General features: G+C 40.9%; 1 protein-coding gene across 2 annotated transcripts; it reads right to left on the bottom strand.

Annotated features, from left to right (window-relative positions):
* Positions 1-984: 984 nt before the first annotated feature.
* On the bottom strand, positions 985-18,586 carry mpi (mannose phosphate isomerase). Of its 2 annotated transcripts, none has more exons than XM_072552967.1 (8): positions 18,519-18,586; positions 15,251-15,378; positions 14,024-14,224; positions 12,630-12,771; positions 11,149-11,328; positions 9,535-9,708; positions 7,197-7,405; positions 985-6,163 (listed from the first exon to the last, which is right to left on the bottom strand). In XM_072552967.1, the coding sequence occupies exons 1-8, from the start codon at positions 18,532-18,534 to the stop codon at positions 5,951-5,953; spliced, it is 1,263 nt and encodes a 420-aa protein (XP_072409068.1). In that variant the 5' UTR covers positions 18,535-18,586; the 3' UTR covers positions 985-5,950. The 2 variants fall into 2 exon arrangements, with proteins under 2 accessions (XP_072409068.1, XP_072409069.1); XM_072552968.1 differs by lacking the exon at positions 18,519-18,586 and adding an exon at positions 18,380-18,477.
* Positions 18,587-19,083: the final 497 nt, after the last annotated feature.

Genomic DNA, 19,083 nt, shown 5'->3' with positions numbered 1-19,083 from the left:
CTTCCTCACAATCCCTTTGTATCTTTCCTCTAAAATCTTAAATTTTTCCTGCCTGAGCCCCTGTGCAATCAGCAATTGGACAGCCTTTCTTTATCTAACTTCTCTAAATCTCTTAAAGTATTCAGCACTATATCATCCTTGTTCTACTTCTTCTCAGCAAGACATGTTTGAGGCATGCCTCACGTGTCTCCTACCAACATCCTGCTTTTTTTTTGGTGACTGCCAGCTATTCTTTCCCTCATAGGCCATGAGGCTCAATGCAAGGACAGGACAGGTTTCATTCAAGCAATAAACTGCTTCCTTCAAATGTTGACACACCCTTTCTTTTGAATATGCCTAATACAGTCATAATCCATATCTTTTCCAGTTGATGTTTCATAAAAAAGATCTGTTGCATACATCAAGTTCTCTGAGGCCACTAGTTTGTTCAAGGTCATGAGGAGAAAGAAAAGGTACTAACAGAAAAATAAAATCAAGTACACCTGTGCAGATAGTCACAGGGTCAAAATGTACAAAGTACTTTCTACCAAAATCACTTGAGGGAGAATATTTACTACTTAGTGATAAATATCAGGGCAAAATAAGACAACTAGCTGGAGATATACAGCGATCTACTAGCAATAGAGATGTTTCAGTTGAAGTCCATTCATCATAACTGATACAGATACCAGAGTCCTTGACCAGCTGTCTCAGCAACATCCTCCCTTAAAAACAAATATCAAAGTCATTTGAGAGGAGGAAGGATCAGGAGAAATTCCAATCACAATATTTTTGGGTGTCCACTGAAGGCAACACTTTCTTTAAAAATGTATAAAACAAAGGATCTTCCTCAAAATTACCTTTTCACTTCCAAGTGCTGGTAGATTTGCTATGCCTTTTTTGTCCACATCTCAGATTTCCAACAGTTTTTCTTCATCCATCAGTTTTATATTAGCTAGTGAGTTAATAGTTGTGAAAAGGAAAACAGGGACTCTTGACACATGAAAATGTCATCCTGAATTTAATTTCAAACAGCACATGTACATGAAAAACACTATGAAAGGATGTTGACTATTAATACCAATATGTATACTAATCTTCAGTTGAGTAAATAATTGAACACACTTTGTTGCAATTTGATCATTTTATCCTATTGTTTAGCGATCATCAAATTTTCTCCTGACACCAAAGGCCGGTCTAAACAACACTCTTTTCTTTCCCTCATGCCATTCATGCATAATTAATGGTCTGTCTGGTATTATCTCATTCCCTTAACCCATTCTAAGCCCTAAACACATTGCATGAGTTATAGGCAAAAAACAAGTATTAATTGATGATTGTAAGATACAATCTATTGTTAGTGCCTGGATTTGGGGATCTTGAAATGGTCGCAGGTTTGGATAACTAATAAAATGGCTGCTTTGATTCTTTGCCTGTTTCTTCTTTCCTAAAGGTGTAGGTCTTCACTTTTTAATTCACTCTCTAGATGAGGAAGTCTCTGATGGCTGGCATTTATTGACCATTCATTGCCATGGGAGGCAGTGGAGTGGTTTTAATACAGCCAAGTGCTTTTGCTAGACATTGGTATGGGCTATTAGAATCTGTTTTTAATCATTTCACCTCATTGTATGCTGTTGACCAAATTTACCCCAAAATCAAATGTCTGTCTGAACAGCAAAAAATTTAGACCATTCAGCCCAAACTTTCATACATTAAAATCATTTTTCCATCTGCTCGCCATAGCCCTTTTTAGATTACATTACAGTGTGGAATGGGTCCTTTGGCACAACAAGTCCACACCGACCCGCCGAAGCCCTTGACTCCAGTGACTATCAAGAATGGATCTTGCTCCGCATTTAACAAATTCAGGGACCACCTTGGTCTCTGCTGCTCAGTTCCACAGCAAGTGCAGCATTTCCAAATCAAATTTTCCAAGCTAGCAGAAACATAGCCCTTGAGAAGCACTCCATTTAATTTTCATTTTTGGACTCCAAAACATTCAAGAGTAGAAACAACAGTTAACCAAGGTTGGAGGAATAAACATGAGATACCGCACTGCAACTACACAGCAAACTACTGGGGTAAGATGACATCCAACCCTCGTAAAAGATTGCCAGCCGACTAGAATATTGGAACTGCTTACTAATACTGGCAGATTCCATATTCTATCCAGAATCACAGTTCTGTTGCACTCCCTCAGGCTGGACTCCACTGACAACAAGCCAATTTAGAAATATACTAGTTCCAGTCACACAACACTGAACAGCAAACAAATGTTCATACTCCTGAGTGAAAGGTCATGTCACTTGTGTTCCAGAGTGGTAGTTTTGCCAAAGGTGTGGGCAATTATATTCATTACACTCACTTTCTTTCGTGCGTTCATCAGGAGGAAAAGGAAGTTTTCTTTTCCAATCCACACCCTTTTACACACCTAATTCCTTACACATACTTCAACTTTTTAATATTGCTTTCACTGCCTCATGAGACTTTTTTCCCAAAGCAATTAGAACGTGCGACTTGCTACTGCAAGAAATTGTTCATGCAAATTCTAGAGATGCATTTAATGATAGGCTAAGTAAACAAGAGGAAGTAATCATCTGACCTATTTGTTAGATGGAAAGGTGTGAAGAGGCTTGTGCAAAGCACGAACACCAGCATAGACCAGTTCGCTGCTCGTTGGATGCTGCCTGAACTGCTGTGCTCTTCCAGCACCACTAATCCAGTAGTTGAGTCTGACTGCCTGCTTCAGTCTTGTAAATACTGTGCAAAGTAATACTAGTTCTTTCTTCCATGTTGATTAAGCAGTTCATGCGTCAAAGTATTAACATCCTTTTGCCTCAAGTGGCTGGTCAATCCACCCTCATCCATTTCTTTCTACCAGGAATCGAAGAATGAACATATAAATTTCTACTTGTTTGCATACTTTCTTCTCTGATGTCAACTGAACAAAAGTTCAGATTTTCCACCTTTACCATTTAGGGTGGCTTAGTTGTTAGCACTGCTGCCACAGACCCAGGTTCGATTCCACCCTCAGGTGACTGTGGGAAGTTTGCACATTTTCCCTATGTCTGCATGGGTTTCCTCCAAGACTTCCTGTTTCCTCTCTCAGTCCAAAGATGTGCAGGTTAGGTGAATTAGCACGGGGAATGTAGGGTTATTGGGATGGTACGGGTATGGGTGGGATGCTCCTTGGAGGTTCAGTGTGCACCCAATGGGCCAAATGGCCAGCTTCCACACTGTCTGAATTCTTTGAATGCACTCTTAGCTTTTTTTTTTATTGCACCACCTTGAGGTATAAACTGCAGTCACTGGTCAATAATTAATGTCAAATAATCAATATACAAGCCTAAGGACCCTGAGCTTCCAGCCTCTAAAGAGGACAACACTTCCAGGATCACTATCTTGCACCTCAGCATCTAGTTTAGGGCCTCTGGATTGCAGCAAGGTTCTGCTCCTACCAAACAAAAGCACAGAAGCCCTCTTCTAAATTGTAACTACACTCCCACCTATTGTTACAGAATCTTTAGCAGTTATATACATCTTATGATGACCAGTTAAGTGACCTGACTCAGATCTGATACAGAAAAGAAACTAAACATTATATAATATGTGCTGCATGGATGAAGAATTTCAAACTCATTTCCTGAAGCAACAAATTTTATGTTGTGCACCATATTCCTTGACTGCTTGAGTTAAGGTAAAGTTTAAATGAAATCAGCTTCATAAAGGTATGAAGGAAAGAACCCAACTGTTTACCTTCATTAAGATACCACTTCTCTCTTCCTCTCATTCTCATTTTGACTCAACTTCCAGACCACACAAAGAAGCCTCAGTTCATAGCAGCATATGTTTTAAGATATGGGGTAAACTTGCATTGTGTAATTAAAATGAGCAAACAAAAAATCATCTGTTCAGATATGTCTGCAGCATTCTCTACTGGCCAGAACATTCATAATACTGTTAACCCACAGATAGCGACTTGACACATTATGGGATAGGCAGGAGGAGTTAAATTGCCAGTCTGATAAGGTAAGAATAATTCTTATTCCTGGCACTTATTTTGCAGCAGGGCAAGGCCATCACCAGGCCAAGATAAGTTTTGCAACTCTGCAAGTGATTCTCGTACCGTGGGAACACAATGCTTCAGGTGGTCACTCCCTAAGCTGCAGTGGTGCAGGTACTGTGCTTGAAATAGTAATAGACTGCTAAGGCAAACCAGAAACCAGCCAAATAATAGTACCATTCTTATAGAGAGTGTCAGAGAAGGGCATGGCCATAAGACATCACAAATATTTTTTCAACTTGTAATTCTAGCATCAGCTAAAATATCTAAAGTGCAAGGCATATCTAAAGTATTTGAACAAGTCTTTCATACCATAGTCACAACACACCATGGTAGGATTTTAAATGACCAAAAACAAAACAACAGCATCACAATTACAATTGTAGAAATATTAAGAGGAAAAGTTTACAATTAAAAGATTAATCAGGTGTCTCTTTTACACAACCAGGATGGATTTGAGTATCTCTATGTGCTTTACATTTTTGCAATATGTAACAGAATGGTAATCAGGATACAAGTAACAAGATGAAGTTTTAAAAAGCACAATTTATCTCATGGTTCAAAAAAAAAGTACTAGGAGATGGTGGCCTAGTGGTATTATTACTGGACTGTTAATCCAGAGACCCAGGTAACATTTTGGGGACCTGGGTTCAATAAATATCTGGAATTAAGAGTCTAATGGTGACCATGAATCTACCGTTGATTGTCGAGAAACACCAATCTGGTTCACTAATGTCCTTTACGGAAGGAAACTCCAATCCTTATTCGGTCTGGCCCACATGTGACTCCAGATAGACAGCAATGTGGTTGGCTATTAACTGCCCTCTGGGCAATAAATGTTGGCAGAGACAGTGACACACACATCCTGTGATTAATTTTTTAAAATTCAGTTTAAATTTAAGGAGACAGCCAGGCCAGCAAAGGGATACTCACTGAACCTTAATGTCTTGGCAATGGTCCAGTTGTATTGGCAGTAGGCTAATAATCCAAAGGCCAGTAATGTTCCGGGGACCTGGGTTCAAATCCCACCACAGAAAATGATGGAATTCAATGAAAATCTAGAATTAATAGCTTAATAATAACCATAGTCAGTTGTTGTAAAAACCAAGCTATTTCACTAATGTCCTTTAGGGAAGCAAACCCTTACCCTGGTTTAGCCAACGTGTGTCTCCCGACCCACAGTAATGTGTTTTGACTCTTAACTGCCGCCTTAACTGGCCTAGCAAGCCACTCAGCTGTGTCAAAGGACAACTAGTGATAGACATAAAAGCTGGCCGAGAGAGTAATGCCCACATTCCACAGGCAAACCTTTTTAAAAATTAAAGAAATGCTGGGATTTATAGTAACTTCCACTTTGACACCACTACTGGGTGAAGTCAACAGTCACAAAGTGAGGTATTAAATGCCAGGAGGGAGACCATTGGTCTTTAAACTTAGTCAAACAACGATTTTGGCTGCAACTCATGAAAAAAAGCAGTGATCTTTTGACTGTTTAAAAACATGCTCTTTGCCCCATCCACCAGGAGCTGGATACCTAGGTTCACCAACAAATGCAATGGTCCCTGACCACCAAGCATTAAGAGGGTACACTGTGATACAGGTAGCAAACTCATGGATCTGAAGAGTGGAAGGGTGAGGAGCTCAGCGGTTCAAAATTAAAACAGAAGCATTATTATAGTAGAGAACAACCAAAGATAGATTATCTCAACACAAAAAGCAAGAGTGACATAAAAAAGCATCAGCAAATACAATGTAATTGAATGACAATTTGAAGTGTAAATTTTGAGTTTCATCACAAATGCATAATTGATTAACGTAGTGCACATTGCTCCAATCCAATCTATCCATTTGTCTACATAGTGTAGTCCATTTCTAATCCTAGGGACATGGAATCGATGTTGAGGCAGGTTACAGCATGCAGCATGCCCTGAAAAGCAGCATCCCATCCACTGAACGGATACACAAGCCAACCCCCTCGTTGGCTGCAATGAATAGCACAGATCCTCGCCGAATGTTGACTTCAGACGGGCTAGCTGTGCTCGTGGCTTCACCCCGAATGACCAGCAGGATACTTGCAGAATCAATGGAGGCTACCTCGTACCGTTTCACCGAACTTGGAACCTGGATTGAAGAAATTTTATTTAGGATTATAAAATTATCAGGTGATTATCAAAGCTAACAGATTCAGCCCTTTTCACGGTAGGTATTGTTCAGGGAAGTTACAAACTTAGGTAGAATTATAGCTCATCTCACAGTTTTGAATGTTTTGCATAATTCTGACCTCGACAATACATGGGGAACACAAAGTACTGGAGAAAGTACAACTAAGATTTACTGGAATAATATTTTAAGTGAGGAGGTTCAACTACCAGAAAGGATGGAACAAGTTGAAAGTATTTTCTCTAGAAACAGAGAACAGACCAGTTGGTGGGATTTCAAAACTATGAAGGGACTTGCTAAGGTAGATGTTTTGAGTGGGGGGGGGGGGGGGGGGGGGCGTTGGATGGATAGAAAGAGAGTTGGGAAGAAACTAGGAAAGGTTAGGGGTGGGTAGAGGTAGGATACCAAAATCTAGGAGATCTAAATCATTGATAAATCCAGTATGGATCCAAGAGTAAATTCTTCGGTTGGGAAAATGTGAAACTCATCACATGGCGTATTTCAACAGATCAGAATAACTACATTTAAACAGGAGGGAGAAAAGATTACAATATGTCAACAGATTGAAATAACTAGAATGGGAAGCAGCTGGTGTGGTGGATTAACATCTATACAGACCTGTTAGGCTGAATATTCTGTTTTATGTCATAAATTCAATGTAATGCAAAGTGATCATTTCACTGCGGGCTCAGTGTTGTTAAATATTCTCCCCTCTCATCCAACACCAGTGCATACACTCATACCAAGGTCTGTATTATGCAGCTTGTGTGGGAAGTCATCAGCTCCTTGTGGATCTACCATGCAACCTGCTCTCAGCTCAAAACTGTCAGCATTTCTTTACAATCTCTCTTGGCTGTCACAGCAAAACAGAAAGAGCACCAATGCAGAGCCAGAGCCGGAATGCAGATTTACGCAAAGGTTCATCAATGAATGGCTGCAGAAGATCAAGCATTTGGCAATGGCACATTGACATTGATTGCAGCTTGAGCCATACCTCTATTTTTATCACGGTGAAATCGGGCACTGGAGGGTCATACAGAGAAACACATGTATCACAAGGATCCCGAACAGATGGAAAGATCTTCTCCCTTGCTGGTGCAGGTGTGTAATTGAGCATCTCACAAAGGGTCTGAACATCAATGAATTTTGGAGTGAGCCCAGCTCGCACAGTATTATCAGAACATGCCATACATTCTATACAATCTAGAAAGGAAAAGAAAGTTAATCAACACCTGCTCATTATTCCTCATACTATCACTTACATATCTCTCAGCAATTCGAGCCAGAATAGCTGATGTGTTAGTTGCAGAATTTGAAAAATGCATATTCGCACAAGTGGTGGGTAATCCTCATCCCTTTGACATTTAATGGCATTCCAATGCTGAATCCTCCATCAACATCCTGGGGGTTATCACTGACGAGTAACTAAACTGAGCAAGCTATATAAATATAATGATTATGATTAGGTTGGAGGCTTGGAACTCTGGGGCAAGTCACCCATCCCCAAAGCCAAAGCTAACTCTCCAAAGTCATCTATCATCTACAAGTTAAAAAGTCAGGAGTGCAATGGAATACTCATCACTTGCTTAGATGAATGCAGCTCCAACAACATTCAAGAATCTTAACGCTATACAGAACTATACTTCAACAGCTCTGCATGACTGGTTCTCAAACACCAACTCCAACATTCACACCCTCCAATACCAACTCAGTGGCAGCAGTGTGTACTATTTGCAGGAGCCATAGCAACACTCCTTTGACATCACCTGCCAGACCTACAAACTGAAAGGACAAGGGCAAGTAATGCATGGGAGCACCAGCATTTGCAAGTTCTTCCACAGACTACAAAACATCCTCACATGGAACTATATCAGTGTTTCTTCACTACTTCTTGGTCAAAATGCTGAATTCCATCCCTATCAGTACTGTAGGTGTATCAACACCACATAAATTGAGTAGTTCAAGGAGGCAACTCACCCACTGATAAGTGGCAGATGGAGTTTATATAAATGTGAGGTGCTGCTTTTTGGGAAAGCAAACCTTAGCAGGACGTATACACTTAATGGTAAGGTCCTAGGGAGTGTTGCTGAACAAAGAGACCATGGAGTGCAGGTTCATAGCTCCTTGAAAGTGCAGATAGGATGGATTAGAAGGCGTATGGTATGCTTTCCTTTATTGGTCAGAGTATTGAGTACAGGAGTTGGGAGGTCATGCTGCGGCTATACAGGACATTGGTTAGACCCTGTTAGAATATTGCGTGCAATTCTGGTCTCCTTCCTATTAGAAAGATGTTGCCAGGGTTGGAGGATTCGAACTATAGGGAGAGGTTGAATAGGCTAGGGCTGTTTTCCCTGGAGCTTCAGAGACTGAGGGGTGACTTTATAGAGGTGCATAAAATCATGAGGGCCATGGATAGGATAAATAGACAAAGTATTTTCCCTGGGGTGGGGGAATTCAGAAAAAGGGGGCATAGGTTTAGGGCGAGAAGGGAAAGATATAAAACAGGCCTATTGGGCAACTTTTTCACGCAGAGGGTGGTACATGTATGGCATGAGCTGCCAAAGGAAGTGGGGGAGGAGGCGAGTGCAATTGCAACATTTAAAAGGGATCTGGATGGGTATATGAATAGGAAGGGTTTGGAGGGATATGGGTTGGGTGCTGGCAGGTTGGGATATCTGGTCGGCATGGACAAGTTGGACCGATGGGTGTGTTTCTGTGCTGTACATCTCTATGACGTTATGACTCTGCGACCCATATCTTCTCAATGACAAGTAGGAATGGGCAATAAATTCCAGCCTAGCCAGCCACGTTCACGATTTAATTCAAGAATTAAAAAGTAGTAGTACAGATGTAAGCATAATCATTCTAAATGGTGCAAGTTACTAAAGATTGTTCACACTTCCAACAATCAAAAATTATTTCCCGCTGTCACCTTATTAGTCAACACTTTTGTGTCAACATTTGACACGGTTGATTGCCAGGTCAAAAATAATAGGAACACAGCACAGGAAAAATACAGCATACAATATAATCTTCTGCAATGCTTAACTAACACTTGAAATTCTGCCCACTGGTCACCCATACAAGTCAAAAGAACTCTCCAAACCTAGTCCAAACAGAGGACATTTTAAAAAATTCTGTTTTCTATATTTCCAGAGTTTAAATAAAGCCAAATGACGACAATTATGTTTTTCTCAAAATGCAGGGGTAGAGTTTGACGCCTATAATATAACAATGAAACATTAACCGATCAAATCATTAAACATAATTGAGTTAATGGCACCACTCATCATTCCTGTTCTGCCAATTTGTAAAGAGGTCTTTAGTCTTACCTCCATAAAGGTAAGCATGGGGTTCATTGGCTCCCAGAAACATGGCTTCTCCAGGTTGCAGTTTCACTAGGTTTAGAAAGTAGATGACAAAACACCCAACATCCCCTGGAAACTGGGAGTGCAACCGTAGCAAGAGCTCACCATTACTTCCTGTAGTGTCCTTTCCTGCAGCATCTATAGAACATGTCACTGTTAGTTTTGAACTGTTGCATGCACTTCATAATGGCAAACACTAAAATCCACAAACATAAAGCACAATAAGTAGAGGTTAGTTTTTTTCAGTTGGCTGATTTTATCAGCCTTATTGAAGGACATGCCTGAAATAGTGACCAGTCCTTCTTTGCAAAGCTAATTCCCTATTGTACAATTGCAGCATTTCCCTGAATAAGTTTATTTTCAGCATCTGGAGCTTTATGCAGAATTGCAACCACATGGAAGTCAGGATAGCTCTCCATTGACCGGAGAAGGTTAAAAGGAACTTTAAGAGATGCATTCAAAATCATGGACGACTTTGAGAAAAGAAAAATGGTTTCTACCAGAGGAGTATCAGTAGTGACAATAAGCAAATTTAAGAATAATTAATAAAAGTGCCAGATGGGTGATGTAGAGAATTTTTCTTCATGCAGCAAATCATTATGAATTGCAATGCACTCTGAAACAAGTTCAAAAAAGAATTGTATAAATATTGAAAAAGAACAAATATTGCAAGGATATGAAGAAAGATGACATTAACTTGATAATTCTTTCAGAGTCAGGGCAGGAACAACAGGTTCAATGGGCCAATGGCCTGCTTTTGTGCTGCAAGATTCAATTACATAAATTATAGGTCACAGTCACGAAGTGGCAGCTTGATTAACTTGGCAACACTTTCTGTTCAAGCCACATTTCAGATTTAAGCTCAACTGCAATGCAATAGAGAGAGCAGGACTGTCACTACCTTGTGGGTAAGAGCTTTAGGCACTGGTAATCCAGTGAATGCAGATCAGAGTGCATCACTTCAAGGGAAGGTTGCCTTCGTAGTGTCATAGATAATATCACTGTCTCACCAACATCAATCATTAATTCATCTTATTAATGTTGGTGGGATCTTACCATGAGAGGTTCTAAACAGAGGCAGTCCATTTAGGACAGAGGTGAGGAGGAATTTCTTTACTCAGGAGGGTTATGAATCATTGAAATTTTCTACCCTACAGGACTGTGGAGAGTTATTGAGAATGTTAATGATGGAGGTTGAGATATTACTACACATCAAAAACATCAAGAGATTCAGGGAGAGTGCAGGAAATGATACTGAAGATCAGTCAAAATCTCATTGAATGGTGCAGCAGACTGAATGGCCTCCTTCTACTCCTATTTTATATATTAAGTGCAGTAAAATGGCTATCACATACTTGCAAACCAGTAACTGCATTTCAAGTAATTGCCAGCAAGTCATTTCTGACAGCTGGGATTTGGTAGGTAAATGCAAATATTTGTTTAAGAGTTCCAAATGACGACAAGCTGACATAAAAATGTTTAAGAAATATTGCACGATAAATACTAGCTTAGTGAGTGCAAGCTAATTTACATTTGACTTTAACTCTTTTCTTCAGGTGGATTATTAATGTAACAAACCTTCTTGCAACACCCTCTTCACCAACATGTTCAGCTGATCAATAAAGGTTTTTTTTTCACAGTTCATCATTCGGGTAAAGCATTTCTTCAAAGCATCAGATACCTGACGTGGGTCACCAGTGTTATTTTCAAGCACTTCGGCAGCTTCGTTGCCAATGACTGTACGGAATTCCGGGACGTCTGCAACAAAGCAAAAGTGTCTCAAGAGAAGGGAACCAGTGCAGGTCAGACATTTATTCAGTTTCCATCTGAAAGAGGAAGGCTAGACAATACTTTGGGTTTAACACTACAAAATGATAAAGATAGTTGGGACAAGGAATAGCAACCAAAATTCCTGCTTGTAATACCAATAATGATCGAAATGCATAGCGCAACTCTTGATTGAGGAGGACAGACTTAAGAGGAAGGGCACATATTGTTGAGTATCTATATCTGAACTTTTAGAATAGCAACTTACACGAGGAATTGGAGGTTGCTGTTTTAATGAGGAATCATGATCAATCCAAGATACTACCATTAGGAAAAGAGATGAAAGGACAATGCAAGTACACTATCTCAAATCCAGCTACCCCAAACTGGCTTAATCTCAAATACTTTGAAAATTATTTCTCACCTTAAATATTTTATAACATAGGAAATGGGGACAAATAGGAAAGTGTTATTAAGTCCAATGCATTTAGAGTGAATTAATGTCAGCAGCAACCTGGCAATTAAGATAAAGTGCTTTGCAATTACGTAACTGGTTTTCCAGTGTTCTTATTCACTAGCTTAAGGTTTTCCAATATGAATTAACATGGTCCAAACATTTTGCTAAAGAAAAAACACGTTCCAAAATCTATCACAGTTTTCAGGCTGAGGTCGAGTAAGACTTGAGGGTGTCTACTTATATCAGAAGATAAGAAACTAGGGGCATTAAGTCATTTTTTTTAAAAGTTGGATTTAATCATTGACCAACCAATGACTTTGGAAAATATTTGTGTTCATGTTATAAACAGATATCCCAGCTCTAAGGGTGCATTTTGATAATACAAAAGAACCTATGGTTATACAGGACCTCACTATATCCTCAATTCATCATAAAGTTATTTACAGCTCAATGATGAGCACCCAGTATTTATGTAGATAAATTCAGCAATCAACTTGTCCTGGTAATGTTTGACAAGTAGCATAAACATCTTTTTCAAACAGTGAACAGGAAAATTATTGGTACATCAACAATGCAGCCTTTCCTTATTACTGCACTGATATAATAGCCCATATGTCCTCCAGACCTCTATGAACCTTGAACCACCACCTTTGGTCTTGAAAGTAAGTGCTACCAAATCAGATTACTAATAGCAACTTGTGGGAAATCTACACATTAAACAGGAGGGCTGATCTTTCAATATTGCTCCATGGATATGGAAAAGAGTGTATAATCCAGAGGTCTCTGATTGAGATTCCCTCCAGTTCTTACCAATACATGTCAGAAATCCTCTTACTTTTCAGAAATCCAATAATTTCCTCCACTGGTCTAAATCCACACAGCCCTTCAAATGGAGTCAGTGCAATCGCCATTTCTGGTTTGTGATTTTTATCCGGATAGCGATCCGGAAACTGAGTGTGCAGTTTTACAGCTAATTCCTGAAAAAGACACAAACTTTGTTAAACTGTGAATTATGCAGTGCTCAATGATCTAAGAGAAGATAGTATAAAACTCCCAACAATTCAGTGTAGAGTGCTGATTCCGGTAAAAACATGTTATGCACATATTTTTCAAGTGCTTAAGCTTTGAGACACAGAACAGCAACAGGATGATGCGCTTTCAGAGTCCTTCAAAATCTTATGATCAATCTCACTTTGACCAAATGGTGTGGAAACAAATTTACCCCAATAATGTAGGTGGTAGTGTGCTTCAATATTTCAAGCAAATTCCTTACTAAATGCATTTGCTATACATTCATGACTCTGTAAACAGTAAACAAAAAGGACTTTTATTTAAATAATCTTTGACTGCCTTAACTCAAGGCTTAGGAGAGACCATCTTGACATGCCCATGTAAATAAAAACCAGGTGTACTTGGAAGTTTGCAACAGTTAAGTTAATGATAGTTTAGTTTGGCAGAGATACAGTTGATCAGTCACCTTAGCTGGAATTAAAAGTACCAGAGACAAAAGAAGAGCTCGTAAACATTCAACGACTTTAAAAAAGGACTAAAATTTGAACCTTTTGCTCCATATTAGGAAACACTTATTTCCGTGCTTAATCATTGTGAACAACAGCCCAACATATTCTCTTTCATTCCGAACCACTGATTTTGTCGAGGTAACAAATTAAGCAGCTCGTCATTCTACAGAAATTACTTCTTCTAAATTTGTGTTCAGTGACTTGCCCCATCAAAATGTCCACAGTTGTATCCAACTAACAACGTTATCCAAGACCAAACTGGGACCCATGACGGAATACCAGAATTCATTAGGTTTCTGTCAGTCTTGAGCAGAACAAGCATCAGGTTTTGACAGTCACTACTTTCTTATCGAAAGAACACGTTTCTTCATTTTGCTGGATCCCAATAGAATAATTATTCTGAAACAAAAGAACCAGCTTCTCGTGGACAATTGCTCCCATCTTTAAAAGTCAGGAGGGGCATCTGCAAATGCATCAACACTTGGGGATGCAACTCACTGCTGAAGATAGTATGTTTTGTCTTCAACTCAATAACCTTTGAAATGACATTTACGCTGCAAATTAGGTTTTCCTCTCAAATTCTGAACAAAACTGCATTTTTAAGATTCTGGGCGTACAAAAAAGATTTCAGGATCAAATCAAGTGTAGAATCTATGTAACATGATATTTGCCCAGTTGACTAGAAACAGTTAACCGTTTCTTCACTTACTTTGGTTGGATGAGCTTGGATAGATAACGAAATGTTGACCGAAAGCACCTTGAACAGAAAGGGAAGCTGCCCTTGGAAAATATCTTTCACCTTTGACCCTAAACAGTCAGGATGCTTGGCAATCCATTCCCCAAGAGTCTTCTGAGGAATTCTGTTGTCGCAGATAATGGCATCCCCTTTGGGATGCGCTCCCATCCATAACTATTAGAAAATTATAACAAATTTTAAAAATTACTTTTCACATCATTCCTGTATTTTCCTTAATTATTTTACACATTTTAGTGCTCTTATGCTATCAATGCTATTCATTAACAAGGTAACACCACAAAAAACCTGCAACATGTTAGGAATAATTTCATGTGAGCAGATTTATTTTATAAACGCTGCCATTTGAAATTAACAGCATTCCTTAATTCCCAAATGAACTGTAGGAGGCCCAGTGTTGGCCAAAGCAGGGAAGGAGGCTTTACCACACAACAGATTTGTTTGCTTCTCATATCTTAGTCATTCAGAACATCGAGTGCTGAATTAATATTCCAGCAGGAGGAATAATTCTTTTCTGTATCAGTCAATGAGTAAGTTAGCAAGTCGAGCAAACAGTTTTATGCTGGTATTTATTGGGGTGCAGAATTGTTGGCCTGAGTACAAACTGAATTAAATTGAACCCTTTTGCCAAGATATTAGATAAATTAAGATTAGCAAGGCCAAGTCATCAGCACACGCCTACTTGAACAGGTTTGTTTAGCATCTTGCAAAAAGATGACAATATGGCTTTTGCCACATGGCACAAAAGTGCCATCATTGTATTAATTTCAAAGATTAATCTAAGGTCTGAAATTAACACAAAGGAAATGTCTACTGCTGAATCGTATTGATTTATTCTTGAGAGGGAGCTCCAAGCACAGCATCATAGAGTGGGACAGTGGCCTCACATGAATGACCCACATTACCAAGCTTCTGATCGGCCCAACTTCCAAGCACAACTGCTGAGAGAAAAAATCTGAACACTCCACTGCACAACCACTGGATTCCTGGCTCAAAGCAGCACTGATAGAGGCCAGATAGGCATCGGCATTATGATGCACAGCTGCCAAGGAGCAGGGAAATAAAGCTCACTCACACCAAAGAGTTACTGACATCACAACGCTCTCTGAAAGTTGACCCCATGTATCTCCACGTAAAAACAACCACCTTGGATTTTGTATGAAGTGAAGAAAACTAAAGTACCTCAGCATAGGGTTTCTCTTGCTCAATGGCTATAGAGGAATCATCACTCAAAGTGAGTTTTGCTACCTCACTCTCCAGGCCAACTTTCCCCCAGGCATAATGCTGCACGACACACTTCAGCGGGAACACTGAAGAAACAAAAAGATTGAAGATCGCTGTTGGTCTCTAAATTATAGTGCAACACTCAAGGTATGGTGATTGCTTGACACAGTGCATATTAGAATTAAGATACAGAACTTGATTTTAACTTTCAAATCAATTAGGCAATAAAAAGCTGCAAATTGAGACAATTTTGTTTTCAAACAAAGAACATTTTGAAATCATGTACAAGTCAAATGGGGTCTAAATCAATGTGTTTGTTAATAGAGTTCTGGTTGGAATGCCATGCTTCTAGGAATTCTAGGAGACTTGTCCAGTGTGGACAACCCTTGTCCTAGGACTGATGTGTTGTCCCAGATTTTGAGCCCACATACAATCTTTCAAATCGCCAGGTTCATTTTCCATTTGGAGAAAATGAGGACTACAGATGCTGGAGATCAGAGTCAAAACGTGTGGTGCTGGAAAAGCACAGCCATTCAGGCAGCATCCGAAGAGGAGAGTTGACATTTCAAGCATTCCTCATGAACAGCTTATGCTCAAAACATCAACTTTCTTGCTCCTCGACTGGCTGTGTTTTTCCAGTGTCACACTTTTTGACTTATTTTCCATTAGACCAACCAAGAGCAACATGCATAAGACGAGAGTAGCTAATAGTTGGTGTGAACATTGATCATCCTACTTTATTGCACAAATCAACTGGCAGCTGCAATGCCCATGACTAATTGATACATATCCCCTTATAAAGTCCAATATAGTGGGAAAGGTGGGAAAGAGGTTTTAGAAACAAAATCAAATGGTCAGAGCCTCCTCACTAAAGCAGAAATGCCTCATTAAATGGGAAGCTCTTTACAGCCACTTACTGAAGAAAATGTTGACACATACTTCATCCAAAATACTGATAAGAAAGATTGGTAGTTCAGGAAGTGAGTGGCTTGTGCAAGGTTTCTAAGAAGGCATTTGTATTGCTTTTCCCAACAAAGCAGTAAAAATCCTGGAACGCCAGAAAATTAAGAACGCTCTAAATGCATGTTTGCTCGCTGAGCAGGAAGATTTATTTTCAGATGTTTCATCACCACATGAGGTAACATCAGTGAGCCTCTGGTGAATCGCTGGTGTTGTGACCCACTTTCTATTTATATGTTTAGGTTTCCTTGGGTTGGTGATGTCATTTCCAGCTCTTTGTTTTAGAGGGTGGTAGAATAGGGTCTAAATCAATGCATTTCATGATAGAATTCTGTTGGAGTGCCATGCTTCAAGGAATTCTAGGAAGCTTGTCCAGTGTGGAATCCCTTGTCAGAAGATTGATGTGTTGTCCCAGTCAAAATGGTGTCCTTCCTCATCTGTATATAAGGATTCATTCTGGCTATTGAGGGTGTGCAGCGTAGGTTCACGAGGTCAATTCCTGGAATGGCAGGATTGCCTTACACGGAAAGACTGAAGCGACTGGGCTTGTATACCCTTGAGTTTAGAAGACTGAGAGGGGATCTGATTGAAACGTATAGGATTATGAAAGGATTGGACACTCTGGCAGGAGGAAACATATTTCCGCTGATGGGGGAGTGCCGAACCAGAGGACACAACTTAAAAATACGGGATAGACCATTTAGGACAGAGATGAGGAGAAACTACTTCACCCAGAGAGTGGTGGCTGTGTGGAATGCCCTGCCCCAGAGGGCAGTGGAGGCCCAGTCTCTGGATTCATCTAAGAAAGAATTGGATAGAGCTCTTAAAGATAGTGGAGTCAAGGGTTATGGAGATAAGGCTGGAACAGGATACTGATTGGGAATGATCAGCCATGATCATATTGAATGGCGGTGCAGGCTCGAAGGGCTGAATGGCCTACTCCTGCATCTATTGTCTATTGATACTAGTGATAGTGGGTTATGTCTTTTTGTGGCAAGTTAACGTGCATGTATCCTGGTGGCTAGCTTCCTTGCTAAAACTGTAACAACATTACATTGGACAAACAGGCAGAAAGCTAGCCACCAGGATATTTAAATATCAACTAGTCACAAAAAGACATTACCCACTCACTACAGATAAGAAAGGACACCACTTCGACTGGGACAACAGATCCATCCTTGGACAAGCCAAACAGAGACATGCATAAGAATTCCTAGAAGCATGGCACTCCAACCAGAAGTCTATCAACAAACATTGATTTAGACCCCATCTACCACCCTCTGAGAAAAAGAGCCAGAAGTGACATCAACAACCCAAGGAAACCTAAACACAAATAGAAAGCAGGTCATAACACCTACGCTTCACCACAGGCTCACTGATGTTAGCTAATATGGTGAAGAAACATCTGAGAATAAACCTTCCAGCTCAGCAAGCAAACTTACATCCAGAACCTAACCTGAGCAACAAATCTTCTCAAAACTTACTAATTACGAATGCTCTCAACTGGGTGAGAGAGGGTGGATAGGATAGGAGGGGAGATGAGGAAGGATTTGAAAAGGGGGGAGGAAGGAGGGGACAAAAGGGGGCTGGAGGGAAGATAGAGAACAGGGAGAGTGCTATTTGAACCTCACTGTTTCTGACTCAGGAGGACATAAAGTAAACAAGCATCACATCCAAAGCTACATCACGAGGGAAGCCTACTACACACTGGACAGGCCCCCACCCCTGCCCCTGCCCCTGCCCCCGCCCCCAACACACTGGACAGGCCCCCACCCCTGCCCCCAACACACTGGACAGGCCCCCAACACACTGGACAGTCCCCTGACCCCCACCCCTGCCCCCAACACACTGGACAGGCCCCTGACCCCCACCCCTGCCCCCAACACACTGGACAGGCCCCTGACCCCCACCCCTGCCCCCAACACACTGGACAGGCCCCTGACCCCCACCCTTGTCCCCACACACTGGACAGGACCCCACCCCGCCCCGACCCCCAACACCCACCCCTGCCCCCCAACACACTGGGCAGGCCCCCGGCCCCTGACCCCCGACCTCCGACCTCCACCCCTGCCCACCCCACACTGGACAGGGCCCCACAGGCGGCAGGGAGGCAGCCCTTACTCTGACCTTTAAACCAACACAACAGGCCGCCCTCACGAAGGCCGGAATCTCACAGTCCGGCCCACGACCTCCCTGAATGCCCTATATGACCGTGACTCGGTGCCGCCAGTTCCCTCACATTAACCGAATTGAAAGTCTGCCTCACCCTTCACCGCCGCCATCAGCCCGCTGCAGGCAACACGCGCCAAGCCGACGCGTCATCGCCGGGCCACGTAATCACGTGGTGTACATGGCCGAGGTGGCTGCCGGGAGTTGTAGTCCTTCCCTCAAAGTGGAGTTGGTTCTGGAGAACACAAAAACATAAAATGCTGGGAAAAAGAAACGTAGCAGTTTAGTCAGGCAATATTGTACAAAGATAAGCAGCAATTGTACAAAGTTTGCAGCAATTTTCTATTTTTCTTTCCGATTTCCAGCATCCACATTATTCTCCTTTCCGATTTCTGCTCTGGATGAAATTGCAGTTTGAACTGATATGCTTTGCTGATTCTTTGTGCTTTCGTCAAATATCCGTTGGAGTGTAGGTGATCCCTAATAGTCAGTTTTCTCAAACTAATTTAAATTGTTAACCGAAAAGTTACATTTTTCATGTAATTATCATATTCTCTGGACTTCTAAAGCACTGCAAATTCTCCTTTGCAATGCTTATATCTGTTATGCCAGAGACCAAAAAAACTGCAGATGCAAGAATCCAAGTTAGAGAAGCAGGAGAC

The sequence above is a fragment of the Chiloscyllium punctatum genome, chromosome 33 (genome assembly GCF_047496795.1).
Source record: "Chiloscyllium punctatum isolate Juve2018m chromosome 33, sChiPun1.3, whole genome shotgun sequence".
Lineage (NCBI taxonomy): Eukaryota > Metazoa > Chordata > Chondrichthyes > Orectolobiformes > Hemiscylliidae > Chiloscyllium > Chiloscyllium punctatum.
Note: the sequence above shows the minus strand (reverse complement) of the source record. Positions and strands in the feature narration are given on the sequence as shown.

Excerpts from the sequence above, each read along its gene's own strand:
- mpi (XM_072552967.1), bottom strand. Across the intron at positions 12,772-14,023 it reads TCCAAGCTCATCCAACCAAA|GAATTAGCTGTAAAACTGCA; the intron begins GTAAGTGAAGAA and ends TGTCTTTTTCAG. Across the intron at positions 7,406-9,534 it reads CCATGCTTACCTTTATGGAG|ATTGTATAGAATGTATGGCA; the intron begins GTAAGACTAAAG and ends TTTCCTTTCTAG.